The following is a 23,601-nucleotide window of genomic DNA, read 5'->3' on the forward strand; positions in this document are numbered from 1 at the left end:
TTGCGCAATTAGTCACTTACATTTTGAATACTTGCTTGATCAGAAAATATTGACAGTAATATATATTTACAGAGGAAGTTTGGTTAGGAGGGAAGGAGTCAGTGAGGAATGGAGGGGAATAGGAGAGTGTGAGGAAGGAGAAAGGCAGCCAAGGAAAAGATGGATGGATGATTTGGAAGAACAGAAGGGTCTCTAAAGGAGGGTCGAAATAAGGAAGGAAGGAAGGAAGGAAGGGAAGTGGTATAAAAGTCAGGGAGAAGTAGTTTGAGAGAGGAGGAAACAAGAGCAGGAGAAATATCGGTGTGGATTGTTCAATGACTGAGGTACAAGTGTATATATCGAAGGATTCTGGGAAGGGAGGAAAGAGAGGAGGCGAGAGGGGGAGAAAGTAGATGGGAAGTAACGACAGAGCTAAGTAAAGGAAAATGGGTCCCATGGAAGGTTTAAGGGAAGAGAAGAGGAATAAATAAAAGGTTGGGGAAGGCCTTAAGGGAGAGAAGGAGAAAGGAAGAAACAAATGAAGTGCAGGACAATATTTGAGGTGGGGAGTGATGTAAGGAGGCAAGGAAATGGGAAAGGAGAGAGAAGATGATGGGAATGAAAGTAGGGGCATGGGAAGGAAGCAGTTGGAGAATAAAAGTGAAAGGGAGGTTTCCTAAATCTCAGGAAGGACTGAGAAAAAGAAAGTTGGGGAGAAGTGGTTCAGAAAGGACCGATAAAGAGAAGGGGAAGAAAGTAATGGGGGTAGGAGGAGACAAGGAAATGATGAAGAGGAAGGGAAGAAGGGCGGGAGTTAAGAAAGAAGGAGGGATAAGAGGAGGTTAAATGTTAAGTAACGACTGATGGAACGAAGGAATTATTAAGGGTGACCGAAAGAAGTTGGTTAAGGTAGAAAGTGTGAGGAGGCAAAGAAGAAAGGACACAAGGATGTGAGGAGACGGGAAGTGTGATTTAAGATTCGGAACAATAAGTGGCGTCCTGCTATGCGAAGGAAACCATCCACTAACCTGCTGTGTTTGTTTTGTTTCCTTCCCTCTCTCCTTTCTCTGCCTCCGTTTCCTTCCAGGCTGACTCACCGCGGGAGCGCCTGAACACAGGAGGAGAAGACAAATACAAAGTTTAAGGGAGAAACAGAGGAAGAGAAGCAAAAGGGAGGGAGAGAAATAGGGGAGACAAAAAGCTATTAAGAAGAGCTGAGGGATACTACGAGGGAGGGAGAAACAGCAGAAGAAGAAACAAGAGGAAGTTGGGTTGGCGGGGCGAGAGGAGGAAAGAGAAAGTGATTTTGGGAAAAATAAAGAGACTCTGTGGGAGACAAGTCAACAGATCTGAGGTCAGGTGAGAGAGGGCGCAGGTAGATTGGAGGTCGGAGGTCAAGCGGCGGTCAGACTGAAGGCTGACTGAGCTTCAGCTGTCCCCCCCCCCACCCCCACCCCCACAACCTTCCCTTCAGCGTCAGCACACTGGGAGAAGTGGGAGGACTGGAGACGAGGAGAAGCCACCATGAGCGACCTGAACGTCATCAAGGAAGGCTGGGTCCAGAAAAGAGGTGAGTCCTGTTTTCACCCAGAGGTGGCTTTTAGGTTTTACTGATTCAACGTTTCCTCAGATATCAAAAGTCAAAGTCAACTTTATTGTCAATCTTTCCTTTTGTGTGTACAGACAGAGATCGAAGTACCGTTTCCCACTATCCCGAATACAAAGATATTGATTCTATGTGAAAGTTATTAATAGAAAATGCAAATAATCAACATTTTATTTTTAATTAGATTAGATTTACTTTATTGATACAAAATCGGGAAATTGCTTTGTTACAGCTAGGGATGCTCCGATTGCCAATTTTGGGGCCGATCGCCGGAATCAGTATCGGCCGATCCGATCGAGTGGGCGGGGCCTAGGGGGATCTTCCATTTTAAGTGATGTTTGAAACTCAGTTAATGCTCCTTCACTGGAGCTTCCACAAACAACCAACATAATTATTACATTCAAATGAAGAACATTATTCAAGTTTAAATTAACTTTGGAGAATAACACGGGAGAAATAAGCGGAAGCGCTCTCTTTCTCTCTCTCTCTGTCTCTCTCTCCCTCTCTCCCTCTCTCTCCCTCTCTCCTGACAGCCCGTCAGTATCTCATGCAGCTCACTGATTCAGTAATGAGTGACCCGACAGTGAAGAATAAATATATAAATAACTAGTTTAGTTCCAGAGGTAGATAAATAGCTAAGTGTGTTAGGTCTAACTCTTAGTGTGTGTTTCTCTCCGCTCACCGGTCCGTCACAGCGGGCGGAGCTACAGGATTTCTGCTTCACACAAGTTGCATTCCGCTATTTTACTGTCTTTTTCGGACACCGTAAAATACTGCCAGACCGGTCAAGCCATTTTGGCGAGCTTGTTTTGCCGCACAGAGAAAAGTGTCATGTATTGTACGTCATGCGATCGGCATTTTTAGAGAGCACCGATCGATCGGCAGAGAGTGAGTATCGGCTGATATCGATGGGCGGCCGATTGATCGGAGCATCCCTAGTTACAGTAGCTATAAAATAGTATGAAAGTAGGAAAAATGTAACATATAAATACCAACAGTAGAAAGACATGCGTATATATACAAGTACACAATTTAAAATATACTCTGATTGACCAAATACTCACTAGATCACAACATGTGAATTATTTCAATGCTGAAAATAGTCCCAAAAACAAATGTATTACTTCCTCTTTGTTATGATGTTCAAACACTAACATGGCCAGCTTTTTAAAGGGAAATTAATTAGACTTTTTCAAATATAAACTACATGTTTTAATCTTAATCTATGGCAGTCTTTTTTAAATAATAAGAGCGACACATCGTGTGGTTTGGGCGTTATATTTTTTTTGGTTGACAGTCAGAAAAATATAGAATAGCCTTCTCCCTAAAGTGGCTCCTTTCCTTTGGTTTCTTCTGAATTTGTATATTAAATATTGATGTAAACATACCATATCATTGAATAAGTAATGCAGTAGGAGTGGTGGGTGAACTGCTTGGCACAGCACATTTTGTCGTGTTCACGCACGGTTAAAAAGTGCCTTCAGAGTTTCTCTAGTGTTTTCTTTCAAAGGTCCCAGCTTTCATTTGCTTTCCTGAATTAGTTTCAGTAAGAGAAGGCTAACATTTAGATATATATCCAAGCAGTTTTGAGAGTGCAGAAGGGGTTTGAATACAAGTTGTTTAAACCAAATAATATATAATAATGGAGTCAGCTGTAAGATAACATCACCGATCTTTGGATCTGAAAATACGAAAACGTCTTCATTTATGCAATTTGCTATAGTCTTGATTACAACTTTGCCAAAAACCTAAAATAATTATTTTGGAAACAAAATGTTCTTTTACTATGAAATGTTTCAATAAGCCCATGAAAGTCTGATATCTGTCCATACATCTGTGCATGAAAATGAATTATACATTAGGATGCTTGGTTGTTACAATATGATTTGTCCTGGTGGGAGCACCCCAGAGACACTAGGCAGGAAAAGAAGACAATAAATAGTAGACTACTAAGTGTGCTGGTCAGGACTGATACAACCAGTGTTGCAGCAAACACTAGTTGTATTATTTTCATCAGTAACTCAGTAAGATTACAGGAAATGTTGAATACATGCCAATCACTTATTCCCAGACTGAATTAATTAAAACTCATGAAGCAGCACATGTGCACATTTGAGAAGCTGAAATACTTGTTAATCCAGTCAAATAATCAGCACTATAAAGGCTAAACCAGTTGAGTGTCCCTGGTTAAGGATGTAATATAAATTCCTCTGTTGCTTTTGGTTTCAGTTCACTTAAAGGTCCCGTGTCATGGCCATTTCTACTGATCATAATTCCATTGTTGATGTCTACTAGAATAAATTTACATTGTGCAATTTTCCAAACTCACATTGGTTTCTCATACAGCATCTCTGTATAGTATGTGTATTCACTCTCTGTCCTACACAGCTTGTTGGAGCTCCTACCCCCCCCTCCCTGTGAGCCCACTGTGTTCTGATTGGTCAGCTCGCCCACTCTGTTCTGATGCGTCCACCACCATTACAGTGGAACATAAGTGATTATGTGTTACAATGGCGTTTGTTAGCAACCAGGAAATGACACCAGCAATGACAAACAGATGAGAATGCTTCGTGGGGTCTGGGTGCCGTGATGGCGGGACGTTGCGCGGCTCGCTGCTGCGAGGAGCGGACAGTGTGAGCTGGGTTCATTTCCTGCTTGCTGCGTGGGATCTGCGAGACAGCGAGACATCGCGAATGGACGCGGGAAGGGGGGGGGGGTGCTGCTGAGGGGGCTGCAGCACCCCCATCTGCGAGGCTCCACTAGCCTATTACCATTATCTTATTAATCATCATAGTCAAGTTAAGTAAATCGTATTTATATTGAGCCAGACTATTACAGATGTTTTACAGAGTAAGTTTTTTCTGTAACGTACATATCATCACAGCAGCCATGTTTAGTCATTTTGAGCAGGATTTGACGGTCTGGCTACAAAATGTTTTCTTTACGTTCCCCTCAAATAAAGGTGTTACCACAGCTGACATTATCTGACAGAACGGGAACAACAACACTAAGATGTCGCTTCTCCTTTCTGTAGTCTTCACACAGAGGAAGCTGATTTATTGCAAACGTGACAGTTGGATTGAAACATGGCGGATGTGTTTTACTCCTTGTGGCTGTCTGTGTTTCTGTTGGTTTGAATGAATGTATGTATCTGTGTGTCTGCCGTGGTTAATGGGTTTTTGTCGTTTAGGGAAATGAAACATGTTCTACCTCAGATGGCTGCTGCTCGCTGGTATTCTTCAACTGACTTCCTTTTCTTGTTCCTTTTTATAATTTACCTGACTTTTCACACCAAAGAGCGCTGCATTTACACGCTTCAATTGTAACACATATTTTCCACACAGGAAACTTTCTAATTCTCTCTACAGGGGATCTGTTCAGATGATTTGTAGGGCTGATTCTACAGAAACATACTTTACCATTCAAAATATAATTATAATAGTATTTTTTTTTAAATACTTAATTTCCAAATTCATCATTATAAACATACTCATACTTAACAGGGCTCTATTATGCTTAAGGTTCATATCAGTATGTAGTATCTCTACTGGGACATGTCTCCATGCTCTAATGTTCAAAAAGCTCTTTATTTTTCTCATGCTGCCTGTGCTGCAGCACCTCTTTTCACCCTCTGTTTGAAACCAGAGCCCAGTCTGCTCTGAGTGGTTGGCTGGTCGGCTCTGTTGTGATAGGCTAAGGGGCGGGACATCTCTAAGCGGTTAACCAATCAGTACAATGTGCTGAAGCGCTAAACAATAGAAACAGGGATTGTAAGCTTTGCAGACCGATGGAACACACTACAGGAAAATAAAAACCCTAAAAGCATAATAGGGCCTCTTTAAAAACAAGATATAATTATTATGTGGTGTGCAATTGGAGCACACATGTAGCTGTTGTTGTTGTTGTTGAGTAGTTTGTTTACACAGAAATGAAAGCAACAGAGAACTGGCTGAATCTGTTCTTCTGCAACTTTCAGTCAATAAACAACCAAACTGTTCTTGCTCTTATCTTGTTAGAAGTGGGACAGACAGAAACAGCTTGGTAAGCTGTCTCCTGACTCTTTCTATTGACCCTCTAATTGGCACAATGTAATTCCGGAAACACACAATTTAGTTATTCATCCAGAAGTTGTGACACAAACCTTGGCTTACAACAACAGCAAATCCTGAGTTTAGTAAGCAATCCAACAGAGCTGACAGAAAGTAGTGTGTGACTGTTGTTTTTTTTGAAAAGCTTTGTTTAAACTGGTCCATGCTACAACATAAGCCCAGTGTTTTCAGGTGAAGTCACTGCAATGGGCCCTGAGGGAAACACACAGTCAGAAGAGTTGTGTTTTCATGCAGCTTAGTGTGGCCAGTTTGAAGAACAGAACTCCAAACAATGGCTGTTTACCTGCCAGACGGAGAGCAGGGCTTAGCGGAGCTGCCGTGTGTGTGTGTGTGTGTGTGTGTGTGTGTGTGTGTGTGTGTGTGTGTGTGTGTGTGTGTGTGTGTGTGTGTGTGTGTGTGTGTGTGTGTGTGTGTGTGTGTGTGTGTGTGTGTGTGTGTGTGTGTGTGTGTGTGTGTGTGTGTGTGTGTGTGTGTGTGTGTGTGTGTGTGTGTGTGTGTGTGTGTGTGTGTGTGTGTGTGTGTGTGTGTGTGTGTGTGTGTGTGTGTGTGTGTGTGTGTGTGTGTGTGTGTGTGTGTGGCACAGGGGGAAGTTTCTCAGTGGCACTATGAGCTTTCAGAGGATGACCTAACACTCCGGTTCCTTCCTCTCCGGCCCACACAAGTCCCCCAATTGTTTATTGCACCTCTGTGTGCTCTTATAGTTCAGGCCAAACGGCCTCTCAGAGAAAAAGTGCCCCAAGCAGCCTCTCCGGGCTGTTTGAGAGCAAAACTCAAGAGTTCACATGCAGTTCAGGACGCTGTGGAAAGTGGGCTGTACAAACTGAATTTTAGAAAAACGCAGAAAATACATTATTTATATATTAGGAGCCTTAGTTGTACAGTTTTCAGTGTAGTCATGAATTGAGTATTCAGTTGATGAACACACCTGTAACAATCAAAGGTGTTTGGAGACTTGAAATTGCATCTTCTTCACTGCTAAGTGCTTTCTTGCTCGACAGGATATCGGGCAGGACGTCACATATGGAGGAACCAATTAGATCTGTATACAAAGGGGAATTTAGTCGAAGGGAAAGGCCACGTTTTCAGATAGGACATCAAGAGAGGCAGGCATATTATTTTGTTATACTCTTTTTGTATCAAAATAAGTTAAGGTACATCTTAAGGTAAGGTAATCCCCAGTGGGAAATGCAGGTCTCATAGCAGCATCATTAATGAGAATAAAATGCAGAGAGATACAGGGAAAAGTAAGGACACACAACCAAAGCAAGATAATAAAAACTGGTGACCATGAAGTCAAATAGGGCCTTACATTTGGGGGGAGAGTTGCCCCTTCAGTCAGGCAGTTTAGCAGGCAGTCAGGCCTGACTGCCTGCTAAACTGAAATGAATTCACTTGATATGATGATATAATTAAAAAAATGTAAGTGTCTGAAAACAACCTTTTTTTAAATGTTTGCGTAAATAAATACTAAAATGATGAATCAATACTAATATTTGTTTTTGTTAGTCAAACAATTAATTATTGGACTGTTTGTCACACTGCCAATTTAGTTAGTTAGGTAATAACACCCCTCTCAAGAAAACAGCCTAAATGAAGTCAGACTGAATAATGCAGTGATGTGACAGCTCAGTTTCCTTATCAGGCTAATACCGACATTAGAGAGACAGGCTTCTCCACATTAATAAAAAAGAGATAGCCTATCACGTACAATGTGTTGGAGCGCTAGTCTAAGGGGCGGGACATCGCTAAGCGGTTGACCAATCACAACAGAGCTGGCCAGCGGACTGGGCTCTGGTTTTAGACAGAGGGTGAAAGAAGAGATACTGCCATACAATCCAGACTCATATTAGTCAAAGTCAACTTTATTGTCAATCTTTCAGTTTGTGTGCATCTGTAACCTGTTGGTGTCCCTTTGTATTCTCCTCTCCTCCAGGTGAGTACATAAAGAACTGGCGACCGCGTTACTTCCTGCTAAAGTCAGATGGATCCTTCATCGGCTACAAGGACAAACCGCAGGACTCGGACCTGGCGTACCCCCTCAACAACTTCTCTGTAGCAAGTAAGATAGTCAGACTCAACAGGCAACACGCTTCCTGCCCTGGAGAAAGAACCCCACATCTCTAAATCCCTCTCTCTGTGGTTCTTGCAGAATGTCAGCTGATGAAGACGGAGCGGCCCAAGCCGAACACCTTCATCATCCGCTGCCTGCAGTGGACCACCGTCATCGAGAGGACCTTCCACGTGGACACTCCTGATGAGAGGTGAGCGTCCTCCTCTTATTCCTCTTCCTCCTCCTCCTCTTCCTCATCCTCCTCCTTGATGTACAGCACTTTGTTCAACTCTGTTGTTTTTAAATGTGGTATAGAAATAAAGTGGATTGGAATATTGAGTATTTGTGCAGAGATGACATCGACCAGAAACACTAATTGTGTGGAGGAGCTGTTACCTGAAGCCTTTCCACATTGTCCTTTACCAGGAAAGGAAACTTGCCTTGCATGTTAAACATTTTAAAAGGCGTGGCTTTAGGGACAAATCAAATGTTTGGTTCTCAGTCCTGAACGAGTGTTTGTCTCAGCAGTGAGAAGAAAGACAGGAAACAGGGGAGGGGGGGGGCTGCAGCTCCACTCCAAGTTCTACACGGTTCTCGTTCAAAAACCCAATATAATGTACATAGTATGACTGATCACCTGTCACTGGACTCTGCTAACAACATCCTCTAACAGCTCAGCAGAGGCACCTTGTAGGTTTTTAAGGGAGTGAATATGTGATTGTGTTCATTGGACCTTTCATTGCCTCACATAGCTCCAACATATGAAAGGAAACCAACAAATTCAATGTCATTCTGAACTTTTTTCCTAACGGTACGTCTACAGTTCATTTCCTCATATTCCAAACGAGATATTACGGTAGCAAATCACCCGGTTCTTTACGACCAGAACTATTTACCGGGATACAAACCGGAGGAACCAGGCATGGAGGGAGGTGGCAGAGACAGTGGGTGAAACTGATCGTTTTTTCGCCTGTTTGGAGAGTTTATATCCAGTTTACTTCGTTTGAACATTGCTATTGCTTTGTATGTCGGGGGCGGGAGATTCATGTGATTGGTTGCTCGCAAAAAATCGCCAAGCTTCAGACACGCCCAGCTTCAAGATTTTTTCATGCCTGTAGTGTAGACGGGCCGTAAGTGTTATAAAAGCACTGGGATGTAAATGGTGCAAGTTTCTATTAAATCAAAGCTAGTGAGTAAGGGAAACATCAAGAAAAGTCATTACTGTGATTCCTCTGTGTTCCTCTGGTGGTCTCGAGGCAGCGAATTATGTTTCTGTCTCCCCTCGGCCGGCAGGTTGAGTGTGATCAACTGAGATTGCAGGATTTTGACTGCTTTAGTCTTTTGTCAGACATTTGAAACCTATGTGGAGTCTTGCACGAATAAAGCAAGTAATGCCAGAGGTTTTTGAAAATCTGAGTAAATAAATCTAAAGTTCAGACTAAAGCTGAAGCTAGAGTTGAAAGCAATTAACCAAAAAAGTGAGTTTTCCCTTCTTTTATTTTAACCCGTTGTTGTTGTTGTTGTTGTTGTGTCCTGCAGGGACGAGTGGGCCGAGGCCATCCAGACGGTCGCAGAGTCTCTGGCCAAGCAGGAGGAGGAGGGCATCCTCTGCAGCCCCTCCTCCGCCATCGAGAACGTCAACGAGGAGGAGATGGACACCTCCATCGGACACTACAAACGGAAGGTGACCGTCAGAGCAGAAACCAAATATCACTCAAAACAAAGACTTTCTTTAAACAAATAAACAAACGTCAAGAGGAGATGCTAACACATTTAACCTTTTTTACCCCGTCTCATATTTAGTATCCTTTTTGTTTTTGCGATTAAAAGCAATACTAATGGCTGTTGTGTTATGAAGAAGGCTGTGAGTGTGTTGAATGATGGAGAAGCTCTTTCCTCACATGCTCCTCTGTTGTTTGTGTTTGCAGACAATGAATGACTTTGACTATCTGAAGCTTCTGGGCAAAGGCACTTTTGGGAAAGTCATTCTGGTGAGGGAGAAGGCGAGCGGCATCTACTACGCCATGAAGATCCTCAAGAAGGAAGTCATCATAGCAAAGGTCCTTTTATTATTTCACTTATTTCACTTTCCTTCGTTTTGATTTCAGTTTCATAGTTTCAACTGTTTTTTTCATTTTGCTGTATCTACAAAGTCAATACAAAGAAAGGGAACATGATAGAAATGCATCCAATTGGAAATAAATAATCAAATAAATTGAAAGAAATAGATATATAAAAATAAGATTAAAATATGGTCCTTTCCTGGAAAGCATGCTAATGGTCGCTGGATGGAAATGTCATATTTTAGATTTGAAAGCAAATTCATCATGATTTTAAGTGTGAAAATAGCCAAAATGAAAATGCATCACCTTCTGTGTTAGTCTAGAGATGTATATTTAGAAATCTCAGTAACAGATTGGTTTGAAATGGCAGGGTCCCGATGTTCACACACCTCCCTAACAATTACATCCTCCTCCTTGTGACTAAAACAAGAAAGTGTCTCCTTTTGTCTCCTGACTAATCTCCACTTCTCTCCTTTCCTGTTTTATCTCCCATCGCAGGATGAAGTTGCTCACACACTCACAGAAAGTAGGGTATTAAAAAACACTCGGCATCCATTCCTAACTGTGAGTATCAGCATGTCGATGAACACATTACATGAAGACACACCTGTGCTGTGCTGCTGTAAAATATGTGAATAGATATAAATAAAGAGAAGCAGGAACACATCAAAGACCTCTTGATAGATGTCGTGCACAGAAAGGAGACGCAGATCACAAAGCTTCTTTAAAAGTGTGTGTGTGTGTGTGTGTGTGTGTGTGTGTGTGTGTGTGTGTGTGTGTGTGTGTGTGTGTGTGTGTGTGTGTGTGTGTGTGTGTGTGTGTGTGTGTGTGTGTGTGTGTGTGTGTGTGTGTGTGTGTGTGTGTGTGTGTGTGTGTGTGTGTGTGTGTGTGTGTGTGTGTGTGTGTGTGTGTGTGTGTGTGTGTGTGTGTGTGTGCAGTCTCTGAAGTACTCGTTCCAGACGAAGGATCGGCTGTGCTTTGTAATGGAGTACGTCAACGGAGGAGAGGTGAGACTTCAAAGGGTCGCTTTAAAAAAAAAAAAAAATGTTTGATGCTGGCTGATGTTCCGTCTTATTTTAACATGGAAGTTATTTCAAGATTTATTGAAGAATGGTGAGGAGAGCTTCAACAGAAAGCTCTCACTCCTCTCGCTGTGGGAGAGTGTCTGCACTGTCCTGGGTTTTTGATGATGCTAGAGATTTATTACTTAAAGGTAGTGTAGGTAATTTATTTCAGAAACACTTTTTGTTATATTCCATGGAATGCTCTTAACATCCCGATAGCAATGAATAGATTAAATGCTTTGACAATAAATACATTAAAAAAAAATCTCATCTGTGGAAGCCATGGCGCTGTAAAAAGCACGACCAATCATCTGAGCCGGCCCGGCTAAAGTAACTGGATGGCCTACCTGCCTGTCAGCCTTCAATCTGTGCACAAACTTATCTCGTGCCCTCATTGGTCATGTGTGTGTTGGAGGAGGGGCTCTGTAAGGAAGTCTGAAGGAAGGGACAGATTTTTTCCGGTTGTGTATTTTCAAATTCTAGCGCACTCGAGCTGGTTTCTCCATTCTTACCTACCCTACATCATTTTAACAAAGAGAGCAAAACGTCTTCAGAGTGTATTATTCATTTCTTATTTATTCGTCTTGTTTGGTCAAAGATTGTTTCATTTATTAGAAATGGTTTTCCTGTTCGTTTAAAATATTTGTTGCAACCTGGATTGTTATGGGGAGAATTAAGCAAACACATGCATTGAAATTAAATAATAATCTGAAACATCAAAAAGCATGGAGGGAGTCGTAGCTGCATTGGTTAGACAGGTGCACTTCAGTAAGAAAAGTTACAAGAATAAATAGTTATACATAAATATACATGACGTGAAACGGTATTTTCTTACACTCTTGCACGATTGATTGCCTTAATAATAAATCAATTATAAAAATAGTTGCTACGGTCTGTCACGACCCCATTCTGAGTTTTACTGCATGTTAATAACTAGTCTCCTACCTAATGAATATACTTCAAAACTACATTTGTCTTGTGTTTGTTTGCAGCTGTTTTTCCATTTGTCAAGAGAAAGAGTTTTCTCGGAGGACCGCACCCGTTTCTACGGCGCTGAGATCGTCTCTGCTCTAGATTACCTTCACTCTGCAAAGATCGTCTATCGGGATCTGAAGGTAAACTCCACCTGAGAGCAATCTAACGTTTATCACCTGGTTCTTAAATACAAGAAGTCGATGTGTGTCAGGTTGTAGGACGCTCGATGGACCACATTTATACAATTAGTAGCTTTGACCTTTTCTATGTGATTTAGGTTTCTTTGTGTTTTGGTTTCTGCTTCACAATTACAATTTGAAATGAATCACAATCAACACTTGCATTTACAGCTCTTAGTGTATCATTCAACATTGAGAAACAAGTCCATATATTTAGCTTGTCAGATAAAATCGAGGGTCATGTTTTTAATGTCTGTTGTCCTCCTCACCAGCTGGAGAACCTCATGTTGGACAAAGACGGCCACATCAAGATCACAGACTTCGGCCTGTGCAAAGAAGGCATCACCGACACTGCCACCATGAAGACCTTCTGTGGGACCCCAGAGTACCTGGCCCCTGAGGTCAGAGGTCACACTCACACAGAACTACATACATTCAAACTCACAAAGAACTAGATACATTCACACTAGACAACTAGATACATTCCCTTGTCTCCCTCCCCTAATAGATGTTTAAAAACTAGTGGCTTTAAATGGTCGGAAAGCATCAGTCTACACATTGGTTTTAAATAAGATATATATCACACACACGCACACACATATACCATGTATACATCACTTCAGGGGACATTACATTGGCTTACATGCATTTCCTGGAGACTTATCCTAACCTTAACCATAACCAACACATGCCTAACCCTAACCAAGTCTTCGCCCAAAAATGTATGATTCCCCTCATGGGGACCCGCGAGTCCCCACACGTGACTGTGTAAACAGATTTAGGTCCCCACAAGGATAGCAATGCTAGGTCACACACACACACACACACGCACACGCACACGCACACACGCACGCACGCAGGGAGGGTACACACAATCTGATTCAAATAAGTTTATTTAATTAGCTGAATGAATTGAGAAAACATACAATAAATGGAGTTGAAGATATTTGATTCTTATAGCGTTTCCTAGTTTATTTTGTATTATTATTTGTTTTAGATATTTTTTTACAGATATCCCAAACGATTGAGTTATTTTGGTGTGGATAATAGTGTAGTGAAAAATGGAATTTGAAAACTATCCCACAACTTTATATAAAATCCCAAACTGAGTCTCGCTGTTGTGTGTTTTGGTCGCGTGTTGTTTTTCATTCAGCCACAACCACCGGGAGTCTCATTTGTGGAAGTACCGTCACGTGTATTTCCTCTAACGGCAGCTTAATGTTTATTTACAACAGAGCAGGAAGTCAGGGCCTTATTTCACTTCTTCTAATGTGGTCCTCATGGAGATCTTGAAAGTGATATTCACATTCTGAGGATTGGAAAGCAGACATCAGATCAGTTAAGGTCACCAAATAATTACATGGCCTCTTTCGTTATTAATATTTGATTCTGTTCAAAAGTTTGAGATCTCCTGCCGCAAAATCTTAATTCGGTCCAGTGAGATGTCGAACAGGACTTCTCTATATTTCTAAATGGCTTCATTCTTTTGGTTGTAGAAGGTCCTCTTGTCCAATACATGTTATTTTGTATCAATAAATTGCAATGCTTCAAACAGACTTTAATTTGAAAGGACAGAAAGACAAATATATATTTAGCAACAGTTCTTTAATAATACAAACAAATCTGCAGATTTTGGTTTAAAGAAAATTGAAGTTCCGTATCAAAATGTGTACGCATTTAAAATAGGAACAGGTTCTTGTTTCAGTGTCATGTGCACAACAATAATGCATCCAACAAGCTGGGATTAACAATAGCAACAAAAGGTTAGTCCAGGGCAGGGCTGTGGTCGAATAGTCCAAAGATCAGCTCCTATCGTCTAACCCTTGACCTCTGTGTGAAACGTCACGTCTTAGAAAGATTTTGATAATTTAGTGTCAAATGATTTTTTACCACTATTAAAAATGCCTTTGTTAAAGGACAGAAGAAAAACATCAATATCAGAGCTGATTACAAACGTCTGAACACTGTCAATGAAAGTGCTTTTTGTTGCTTCCATTTAGCTTTTAATAGAAAACATTGTGGTTCAATCCGTCAAATGTGGTGTGTTCAGGTGCTGGAGGACAACGACTACGGCCGGGCGGTGGACTGGTGGGGTCTGGGCGTGGTGACGTACGAGATGATGTGCGGCCGCCTGCCGTTCTACAACCAGGACCACGAGAAGCTGTTCGAGCTCATCCTCATGGAGGAGATCAAGTTCCCCAGAACTCTGTCTGCAGACGCCAAGTCGCTGCTGTCAGGGCTGCTCATCAAGGACCCCAACAAACGGTACACACACACACACACACACACACACACACACACACACACACACACACACACACACACACACACACACACACACACACACACACACACACACACACACACACACACACACACACACACACACACACACACACACACACACACAGGGAGGGATAATAGTACAAAACCAGCACTTTAAGGTTTAGCAAAAAAAGAAACATATAGACCGCTCACGCCCCACTTTCTTATCCACCGAATAAAATATATATTTGTTTTTATTTCCCAGAATTCAGCAGTTAATCTCCCCGTTTAAACCTCCACCTCATCGTTATCAGAGAACAGACCTCCTCGTGATAACTGGTGTTCAGTAAAGTGCCGTTTCACAGATCTGCTGCTGCTAATTTCCCTCTGATTGTCCCGGAGGCGTCTCTGCCTCTAATGAAGAAACAGCTTCGCAGCGAACTCGCTCACCCGGCGGTTATTTTGGGATGCGTAGCAGGTGGATATTCTGGGTCCATTGATGGAGACTTTGTTGGAGCAGGTTTTGATGTGTTCTTCTCTGTGTTCTGACAGGCTGGGCGGCGGGCCGGATGACGCGAAGGAGATCATGAGACACAGCTACTTCAATGCAGTCGACTGGCAGGACGTCTACGACAAGAAGGTGAGAGCAGGAGACAGCGGAGAGTTATTCTAAAAATGCCTACCTGAGATATTCTGGGATCAGGGTTACCTCATTATTCAAAAAAGCCTGGCTGTTAAAAGCTTTAACTCCAGAATAGAAAAACAATTACCTCATATTTACGCAAGTAGAAGAACAATAAGCAGTCCAAACAATCCTCTAAAAAAAGATTTCTTCGTTTAACTTGACAGGGAATGCAGCGTGTACCGATATTAAATAAAACAAACCTTATGTTTCCTTTCATTGCATCATGTTTTTATTTTTGTGTGTATGTTTTATGCATACTTGTATTTAATGTAAGGTTTGTTTGTGAAATTATGATAGAACAATATCAATTAAATGTATACTTTTTTAGCTTGATTTTTAAAAAGAATCCACCTGATTGATCGGTTTGGCTTTCAGTCGATTAGTAACTGGTTAGTTAAAGACCTGCATTCGAAATAGAAACAACCTAAACAACCTACTTTTGTATAAGTAAAAAAGTACTTAAATCAAAGTATACTTAAAGTACCAGATATACAATTACTCGTTATGCAGGACGGCGCAGTTCATAATTAATAATCCCAAACTATAAAGCTGGGAAAATGTAAAATATATTTATATATGTTGGGAATAGATGTTTACCTTTTGCCCTCTGACGTTTATGACCAGCCTTGGCATCTGTTATCTCCCTTAAGAGGGGGGCTGCATCTGCCATGTGTTGTTGTCGCCAGTTTATGACCGGGCATCTTTGGGTCAAACGTAGTTCATTGTTATGGGGACATATGGAACGCTTCCTTCTCTGGGTTTAATGTCTCCAAGGTTGGACATTTTCCATAAGGCGTCAGTTTCAAGTAATTCAGTGTCCCCAGCTGTTTAGTCTATCTAGTGAAGAATGTGGATTAGCCTCCTCCAAACTAGTTAAAACATCATGTGAGAGGAAGGTTTCTTCAGAATTGATTGTGGCATCTCTACCCTGTGGTCAACTCGTGGCTCTATGACATGTCTGGTGAATTCTCCGGCCGAAGCTCCAGCTCTCCTCGTGTCTCTCTGAGTCCTGACTCTCCATTGCTTCAGAAGTTTCCCCCACAATATAGATTATTTGTTTTTGTTTTGCAACTACTGTTAGGATTGCTTTGGCGACACATGCCATTAAAGCCTTTTGAATTGAATGTAGTTTAATAAATATATTGATTAACAATTCCATGTATTTTTTTATCCTCACACAGCAAACTCAGCTTTAGTAACTGTCTCTTTCCTCCCTTCTCCTTCTACTTCCTGTCTCCTTCTACTTCCTGTCTGGTTGCAGCTGGTCCCTCCTTTCCAGCCGCAGGTCAGCTCAGAGACGGACACACGCTACTTCGACGAGGAGTTCACAGCACAGACCATCACCATCACTCCGCCGGAGAAATGTAAGCTCCTCCTTCTATAACCGGTTTAGCCTTTGAACAGTCGTTATACACCAACTGCAAAACTATTAAGGTGTATCATCTATGGAGGGAACTGGTGTGCAGTAGATCATGGTTTAGTGAGCTAAAATGATAAATATACACCTGTCAATAAAATAAAACTGAAACGCTCAATGGACACCAGTTAAGAAAGACCTTTGCCTTGATCAGGATTTATTTTAAGCGTATTTAAGCTTCACAAAAAAATGATGTTCATGCCTGTCTGTACCCCAAAACAACTACCATCAGCAACTTCAATTGAAAATGTTGGTAAACTTGTATCATCGGCTCAGTCAGTAGGGGCTTGGACTGTGAGCCGTAGGGTCGCCGGTTCAAGTCCCCGAACAGACCTAAACATGGAGCGTGGACTGCTACTTAGAGGTCCAAGTTCACCTCCTGCCCTGCCCTTGAGCAAGGCACCGGACATCCCCCCACTCCCATTGTTCCCCGGGCGCTGTACAATAGCTGCCCACTGCTCCTAGTACTAGACTCCTGGTACTAGGATGGGTTAAAAGCAGAGAACACATTTCACTGTGTGTGCTGTGTGCTCTGCATGTGAGACCATTAAAGAGGGTCTCATACCTCCCATTCTATCTCTATCTATCATCACACCCAGCTTTAATAATCTCAGTAGAGCAAAGGATTATTCGTTTTAAGGTATTTGTTAATAAATCAAGTGTAGGATAACTGCAGATTTTTACCTGCAGGGAAATCCCCTAAATCATGAATATACATGTTTTGGGTTCATGTCTGTCTGAACCAGATATCTAGATGTGGGCTGTAATAGAAACATATTATACTCACTTTAATAATGTCACTGTGTGATTCTTTTTTGCTAATGTTTATCTATATTTACTACTTCTCACTTGACTTGTGAACATCAAACAATAGAGATCCATCCAATCAAGATATTGCCAAAAACAAAGCCCTAATCACATGACACACACACACATGGTAAAATGGATGGACTTATCTACGTATATATATTATCAGGTCTGTTAGACCCCTTACAGCGTTTTACATAATACGAGTCATTCACCCATTCACACCTCATTCTTACAGAGCAGTGTCCCCTGGAAGCTAACAGTCACACACACTCACTCACTCACTCACTCACTCACTCACTCACTCACTCACTCACTCACTCACTCACTCACACACACACACACACACACACACACACACAAGCACACACGCTCACTCACTCACTCACTCACACACACACACACACACACACACACACACACACACACACACACACACACACACACACACACACACACACACAGTTGGCCATCGGGACGCATGTCGAACCAACAGCCTTCTGGTTTAAAGATGCCCACACACACATGTTTTATGTCCCCCCTGACTCTCCTCTCTGTCTCTCCTGCAGATGATGAGGACGGGATGGACGCGGCGGACAACGAGCGGAGGCCTCACTTCCCACAGTTCTCGTACTCAGCCAGCGGGCGGGAGTGAGCCGCCGTCCTCCCCATCCGTGGCCATTTTTGAGGAAAACACGTAGCCATTTTAGGAAAAAAAAAATACCAGTCTCCCCTCTTTTTCTCCTGCTCTGCCTCCTCACAGACGGGGAGGAGTCTTTTTAGGGACTTTAAAAAGAGGTTTTTGCACAGTGGGATAGACTCCAGCCGGTCTCCCCACACTAAAAAAAATAAGTCTCCTACATTTTCAGCGCTATTTACTGCAGAAGGCAATGTTTTTGTTATTTATTTTTTCTCTCCGTCAGTATTAAGTTGTCGACCCGGGTCATCTTTTTTTTGTTGTTGGTTGTTTCTGCCCTTATTTTCTTAAAATCTTCTTTTGACTTTTTTGCACTTGGTTTGGAAGAGCCGTTTTAGGGAACAAAAAACCAAAAATGTTGCCTTACGTGTGCAGATGTTTCGTATCATACCGACAGGGTGTTTTGTTTTGTTTTTCGGGGAGAGGGCGGGCGGGGTTTCGGGGGTTGTGAGAGGGGAGGGGGGGGGGGGGGGGGGAGGGGTTATTCTTAGTTGAGAATAAGTGCATGGCTCGTGGTTCACTCAAAAAAAATGTTTCTTTCTCATGCATTTGCCATGGCAGCGCACATTCCCCCAAATCCCATGGCAATGAAATCACTGTCTGCAGATAAACTTAAAAACAAAAGAAAGATGAGGACGGACGAGTCTGTGTCATTCCTTTCATCGTTGCAGTGTTACTACTTTCTTAGTTTTTCAGCCCCATGTGTTTTTTTGCGCTTTTACTTCCAAGTTTGTTCTTTTATTTTGAAAACAGGAAACACTAAACTGCCAGAAACTGCACAGTTCACTCAGGCGCCACAGAGCACAACCGCGTTCAAACTCAGCTAACCGCTCCAGCTTTCCACAGCCGGCAGGGGAACGAGGCCTTCTCTGCTTTCTCACCGCTTCTCCTCTTCTTCCTCCTCCTCCTCCACCTCCTCCTCTTCTTCACCTCCGCTCTTTGTTTCCTCATCTTAGCTGTAGGACTAGTGGAATGGGTGTTTACACAGGGAAATGTGGCTTAATGTATGTATGTAATGTATGTATGTGGGACATGGGGGTCAACTTTATGCTGTCATAGCACACACACACACACACACACACACACACACACATATATTTACACTCAGAAACAGGAAACAGCTGTGACTGAAGTTGGCAGTTTACTCCGAACAAAAGCAAATTTGGCGTTTTCTGAAATGAACGGCATATCAGATCACTCAATGCAACTTAAGGCGTGTGTTTAAAAACATATTTTAGACGAAGCTGGAGGTTGCAAGTTGCTTCAAGACGACGCTCTCTGATAATGTGGTGATCCACGGTAGCCAGGTTTCCATGCAAATGCATTCGTACATTTCGCTGAATTTAGAGAAAAATCTGTGCCCGTTCCCATACACTACCGTTATGCGATTTATGGGAAGTTTGGTTCGTAGAGATCAGCAGTAGGTGGTGCCAATCCCTCATTCAGAAAATCATTATAGCATTGTGGAAGGAGAGGATGCAACAAGATGACGTGATTTAAAACATCGGTCAGTGTCAGGCTCACTGACGATTAGCATTTCCTGTGTTTCCGACTCCAAAAGAAAACTTGTTTTGCCAGTTAAAGGGTTTTGTTGAGAAGCTGCAGCACTGGGAAACATTCAGTTTGCATTAGATGGTTCTCTTTGGGGAATGTTGCCACAGACACCAAGTTTGTTATCTTGCAAATGTAAAAAATACTACAATACTTTAATCAGTAGGCTTAATCACTATTTGAATACCTCTTATGGTGATAGCGACTTCACAGACCTTTATTTAAATGGACATCTTTTAAATTGAGACTTTAATCTGCTTTGGTTAAATGTTAGAGCGGCAGCGGCTCATCCAGCTTCAGCTCCATGTCAACTACAACCCATGGTAGTTTAGAAACACATCCAGGCATTATTAGCTCCAACCTAGAGAGCCCTGCCCTCTAGTGGTTTGGTCTAGCTCTCATGTTGCTGATAAACTCCTGCATTTCACCACAGGGATTAATAAAGGTACTTCTTATCTTATCTCTTAGTGGTTTGAGAGAAAGACAAGAAGACCCTTCACTGAAGAGTAGTGAAACATCGTCTAGTTTTTCAAAAGAAAGATAATTAAAACGAGGTTATTTTTCATGCCAAATGAGCAGGAAATGCTGTTTTCAGCCTCAGAGATGGAGAAGTCCTGCTCTTCTCTGTTTTATATCACATTAAAGGTAGCTCGAGTGCGCTAGAATTTGAAAATACACAACCGGAAAAAATCTGCCACTTCCTTACAGAGCCCCTCCTCCAACACACACGAACGCGCACATGACCAATGAGGGCACGAGATAAGTCTGTGCACAGATGAAGGCTGACAGGCAGGTAGGCTATCCAGTTACTTTAGCCGGGCCGGCTCAGATGATTGGTCGTGCTTTTTACAGCGCCACGGCTTCCACAGATGATATTTTTGTATGGATTTTTTGTCAAAGCACTTCAGATATTCATTGCTATCGGGATGTTAAGAATATTCCATGAAGTATAACAAAAAGTGTATCTCGAGCCGGTTTCTCAAACTTACCTACCCCACCTTTAAGGTTGTGATTATTGACATTATGGATTAATCGGCTAATTGTTGTCTAGATTGATCGTTTGCTTTCTAAAACGTCAGAAAATTGTGAAAACTGTCCATCCCAGTTTCTCAAAGTCCAAGATGATGTCTTTAAATGTCTTGTTTATTCAATCCAAAAGCCATAGATGAGAAACCGGCTCGAGATACACTTGTTGTTATACTCCATGGAATATTCTTAACATCCCGATAGCAATGAATATCTGAAGTGCTTTGACAACAAATCCATACAAAATGTCATCTGTGGAAGCCGTAGTGCTGTAAAAAGCACGACCAATCATCTCAGCCGGCCCGGCTAAAGTAACTGGATGGCCTACCTGCCTGTCAGCCTTCCATCTGTGCACAAACTTATCTCGTGCCCTCATTGGTCATGTGCGCGCTCGTGTCTATGGTTCGTGTGTGTTGGGGGAGGGGCTCTGTGAGGAAGTGGCAGATTTTTTCCGGTTGTGTATTTTCAAATTCTAGCGCACTCGAGCTGGTTTCTTCAAAATGACCTACCCCACCTTTAGATCTGAACCAAAACAAGCTGTATATCAAAACTGAATCTGACGTTTCGGTTGAGTATTGATAATTCACCTTGGAAAAAAAGAAAAACACGTCAAAGTGAATTTGTTTTGGAGAAAACTGTCCACTTAATATAATCTGCTGCTCACACTCTTCAGGGTTCCTGCACACTTTCAGAAAGGTTCATTCAGAGGAGGAGATTTCCAGGTCTTTAAACGCTGTTTGTAATTGCTGAAGTTATTGGAAATAATTGTTTTCTTGACGTCCATGTGTACAAGTGATGAGACAAATATGACTGTGAAACATATCGAACAGCGAGGGAAGTTCTACTGGTTTTTTATTGTGTGTGTGAACAATTTGGATCTGTATTGGAAGTGTGTAGGAACCTTGACAACACACACACAGACACACACGCGTCATTCATACTCACACACTGATAACAAAGAGACTGTTTTTAGACGATAGATCAGAGTGAAGAAGATGTAATTTATCACACAGACACTAACAGAATCGTGGCTTCCAGATGCAGGCCTTCTGTCCTGTCAGTATTATGAGATACATTTATATACACACACACGTTTTTAAACCTAAAATGGTATCAATAAATCACTTATCATGTCACGAGAAAAACTGAGCCGTGAGACACTCCTGTATGAAGACTGTGAGGACTGCCAGAAAAAAGTCGCCCCAAAACTCCTCGATGTAAATATGCAATGCCTTTTTTTTCTTTCTTTCTTGGGTCTATCGTGGCATCTTGACAGACATTAAACATTTGTTTCTGTGTGACTGTACTTCAAGCTTGCTGATGAGAATAGTGACCGAAAAAAACAACCTCGACTCAAAAAACTGCATTTAAGAGAAAAAGAGGAGGACCCTTCTGCAGATTTTTTTGTGGGTCGGTGATACTCATTATGGGATGTTTCCCGCCTGTTGACTCCTGACTTCCTGTGAGAGGACGTGACTGTAACTGTGGAGTCTGCACTGTCGTTTCTGTCCCCTGCACCCTCTTTTAAAACAAAAAAAATACAAAAAAGTGGGACCATGGATTACATCTTTTTTTTTTTTTGCAGTGCTGGTTTCATCAGGTTGTTCCAATCCCATCATTCCCCCCCTCCCCCCCCCATCCCATCATTCCTCCCCTCCCTCCCATCCCAGCCCCGCCCCTCCTTTTGTACCATAGTTTTTATTTATGTTTGTCATTCTAGGCAGTGTTACCTTGTATGTCGTTAAAAAAAGGCACCTCTTGAAAGTCGCTGAAGGATGATGATGATGGATGCATTAACTGAAGTCTTTTTTTTTTTGGATCGTTTGCTTGTTTGTTTTCTTACCAAAACATTAGGGCAAGAACCCAGTAATGGACTTGCGTTGCCGTGGTAGTATTTATTTTGAATTAAATTAAAAAGAAATACATTTCAGGGTTTCTGCTGTCGTGACTCTTTATTTCAGCTGGATTTATTCCGTGCAATTGTCTGTTTTTCTTTCCTTCATATAAAAAAAATGTAAAATTACAGTTTAATTAAAGAGGCCCTATGAGGCTTTGAGGTTTTCCCTTTCCTGTAGAGTGTCTGCAAAGGCTCACAACCTTGTGTTCCCTCCAGTTTCAGCACCGGCTGGAGAGACACTACATACTGATATACACCTGAACATCAGCAGGAGAGGACTCTTTAAAGTAGATACACTACATACTGATATACACCTGAACATCAGCAGGAGAGGACTCTTTAAAGTAGAGACACTACATACTGATATACACCTGAACATTAGCAGGAGAGGACTCTTTAAAGTAGAGACACTACATACTGATATACACCTGACCATCAGCAGGAGAGGACTCTTTAATGTAGAGACCCTACATACTGATATACACCTGAACATCAGCAGGAGAGGACTCTTTAAAGTAGAGACACTACATACTGATATACACCTGAACATCAGCAGGAGAGGACTCTTTAAAGTAGAGACACTACATACTGATATACACCTGAACATCAGCAGGAGAGGACTCTTTAAAGTAGAGACACTACATACTGATATACACCTGAACATCAGCAGAAGAGGACTCTTTAAAGTAGAGACACTACATACTGATATACACCTGAACATCAGCAGGAGAGGACTCTTTAAAGTAGAGATGCTACATACTGATATACACCTGAACATCAGCAGAAGAGGACTCTTTAAAGTAGAGACACTACATACTGATATACACCTGAACATCAGCAGGAGAGGACTCTTTAAAGTAGAGATGCTACATACTGATATACACCTGAACATCAGCAGGAGAGGACTCTTTAAAGTAGAGACACTACATACTGATATACACCTGAACATCAGCAGGAGAGGACTCTTTAAAGTAGAGACACTACATACTGATATACACCTGAACATCAGCAGGATAGGACTCTTTAAAGTAGAGACACTACATACTGATATACACCTGAACATCAGCAGGAGAGGACTCTTTAAAGTAGAGACACTACATACTGATATACACCTGAAAATCATCAGGAGAGAACTCTTTAAAGTAGAGACACTACATACTGATATACACCTGAACATCAGCAGGAGAGGACTCTTTAAAGTAGAAACACTACATACTGATATACACCTGAA

At 41.9% G+C, this 23,601-nt stretch overlaps 1 protein-coding gene across 2 annotated transcripts in view; it reads left to right on the top strand.

Moving 5' to 3' along the window:
- Positions 1-18,532, top strand: part of akt3b (v-akt murine thymoma viral oncogene homolog 3b) — a 24,019-nt gene extending 5,487 nt beyond the window's left edge. For both annotated transcript variants that reach the window (XM_079679267.1, XM_079679268.1), the window contains exons 2-14: positions 1,067-1,549; positions 7,628-7,753; positions 7,844-7,955; positions 9,284-9,428; positions 9,673-9,804; positions 10,306-10,371; positions 10,746-10,814; positions 11,864-11,986; positions 12,298-12,426; positions 14,076-14,290; positions 14,843-14,930; positions 16,237-16,339; positions 17,769-18,532. In XM_079679267.1, coding sequence (XP_079535393.1) covers positions 1,504-1,549; positions 7,628-7,753; positions 7,844-7,955; positions 9,284-9,428; positions 9,673-9,804; positions 10,306-10,371; positions 10,746-10,814; positions 11,864-11,986; positions 12,298-12,426; positions 14,076-14,290; positions 14,843-14,930; positions 16,237-16,339; positions 17,769-17,854 — 1,440 coding nt within the window. In that variant the 5' untranslated portion in view covers positions 1,067-1,503 and the 3' untranslated portion in view covers positions 17,855-18,532. The remainder of the gene's footprint in view (positions 1-1,066; positions 1,550-7,627; positions 7,754-7,843; positions 7,956-9,283; positions 9,429-9,672; positions 9,805-10,305; positions 10,372-10,745; positions 10,815-11,863; positions 11,987-12,297; positions 12,427-14,075; positions 14,291-14,842; positions 14,931-16,236; positions 16,340-17,768) is intronic.
- Positions 18,533-23,601: the final 5,069 nt, after the last annotated feature.

The sequence above is a fragment of the Notothenia rossii genome (assembly GCF_949606895.1).
Source record: "Notothenia rossii genome assembly, chromosome: 1".
In the NCBI taxonomy this organism is placed as follows: domain Eukaryota; kingdom Metazoa; phylum Chordata; class Actinopteri; order Perciformes; family Nototheniidae; genus Notothenia; species Notothenia rossii.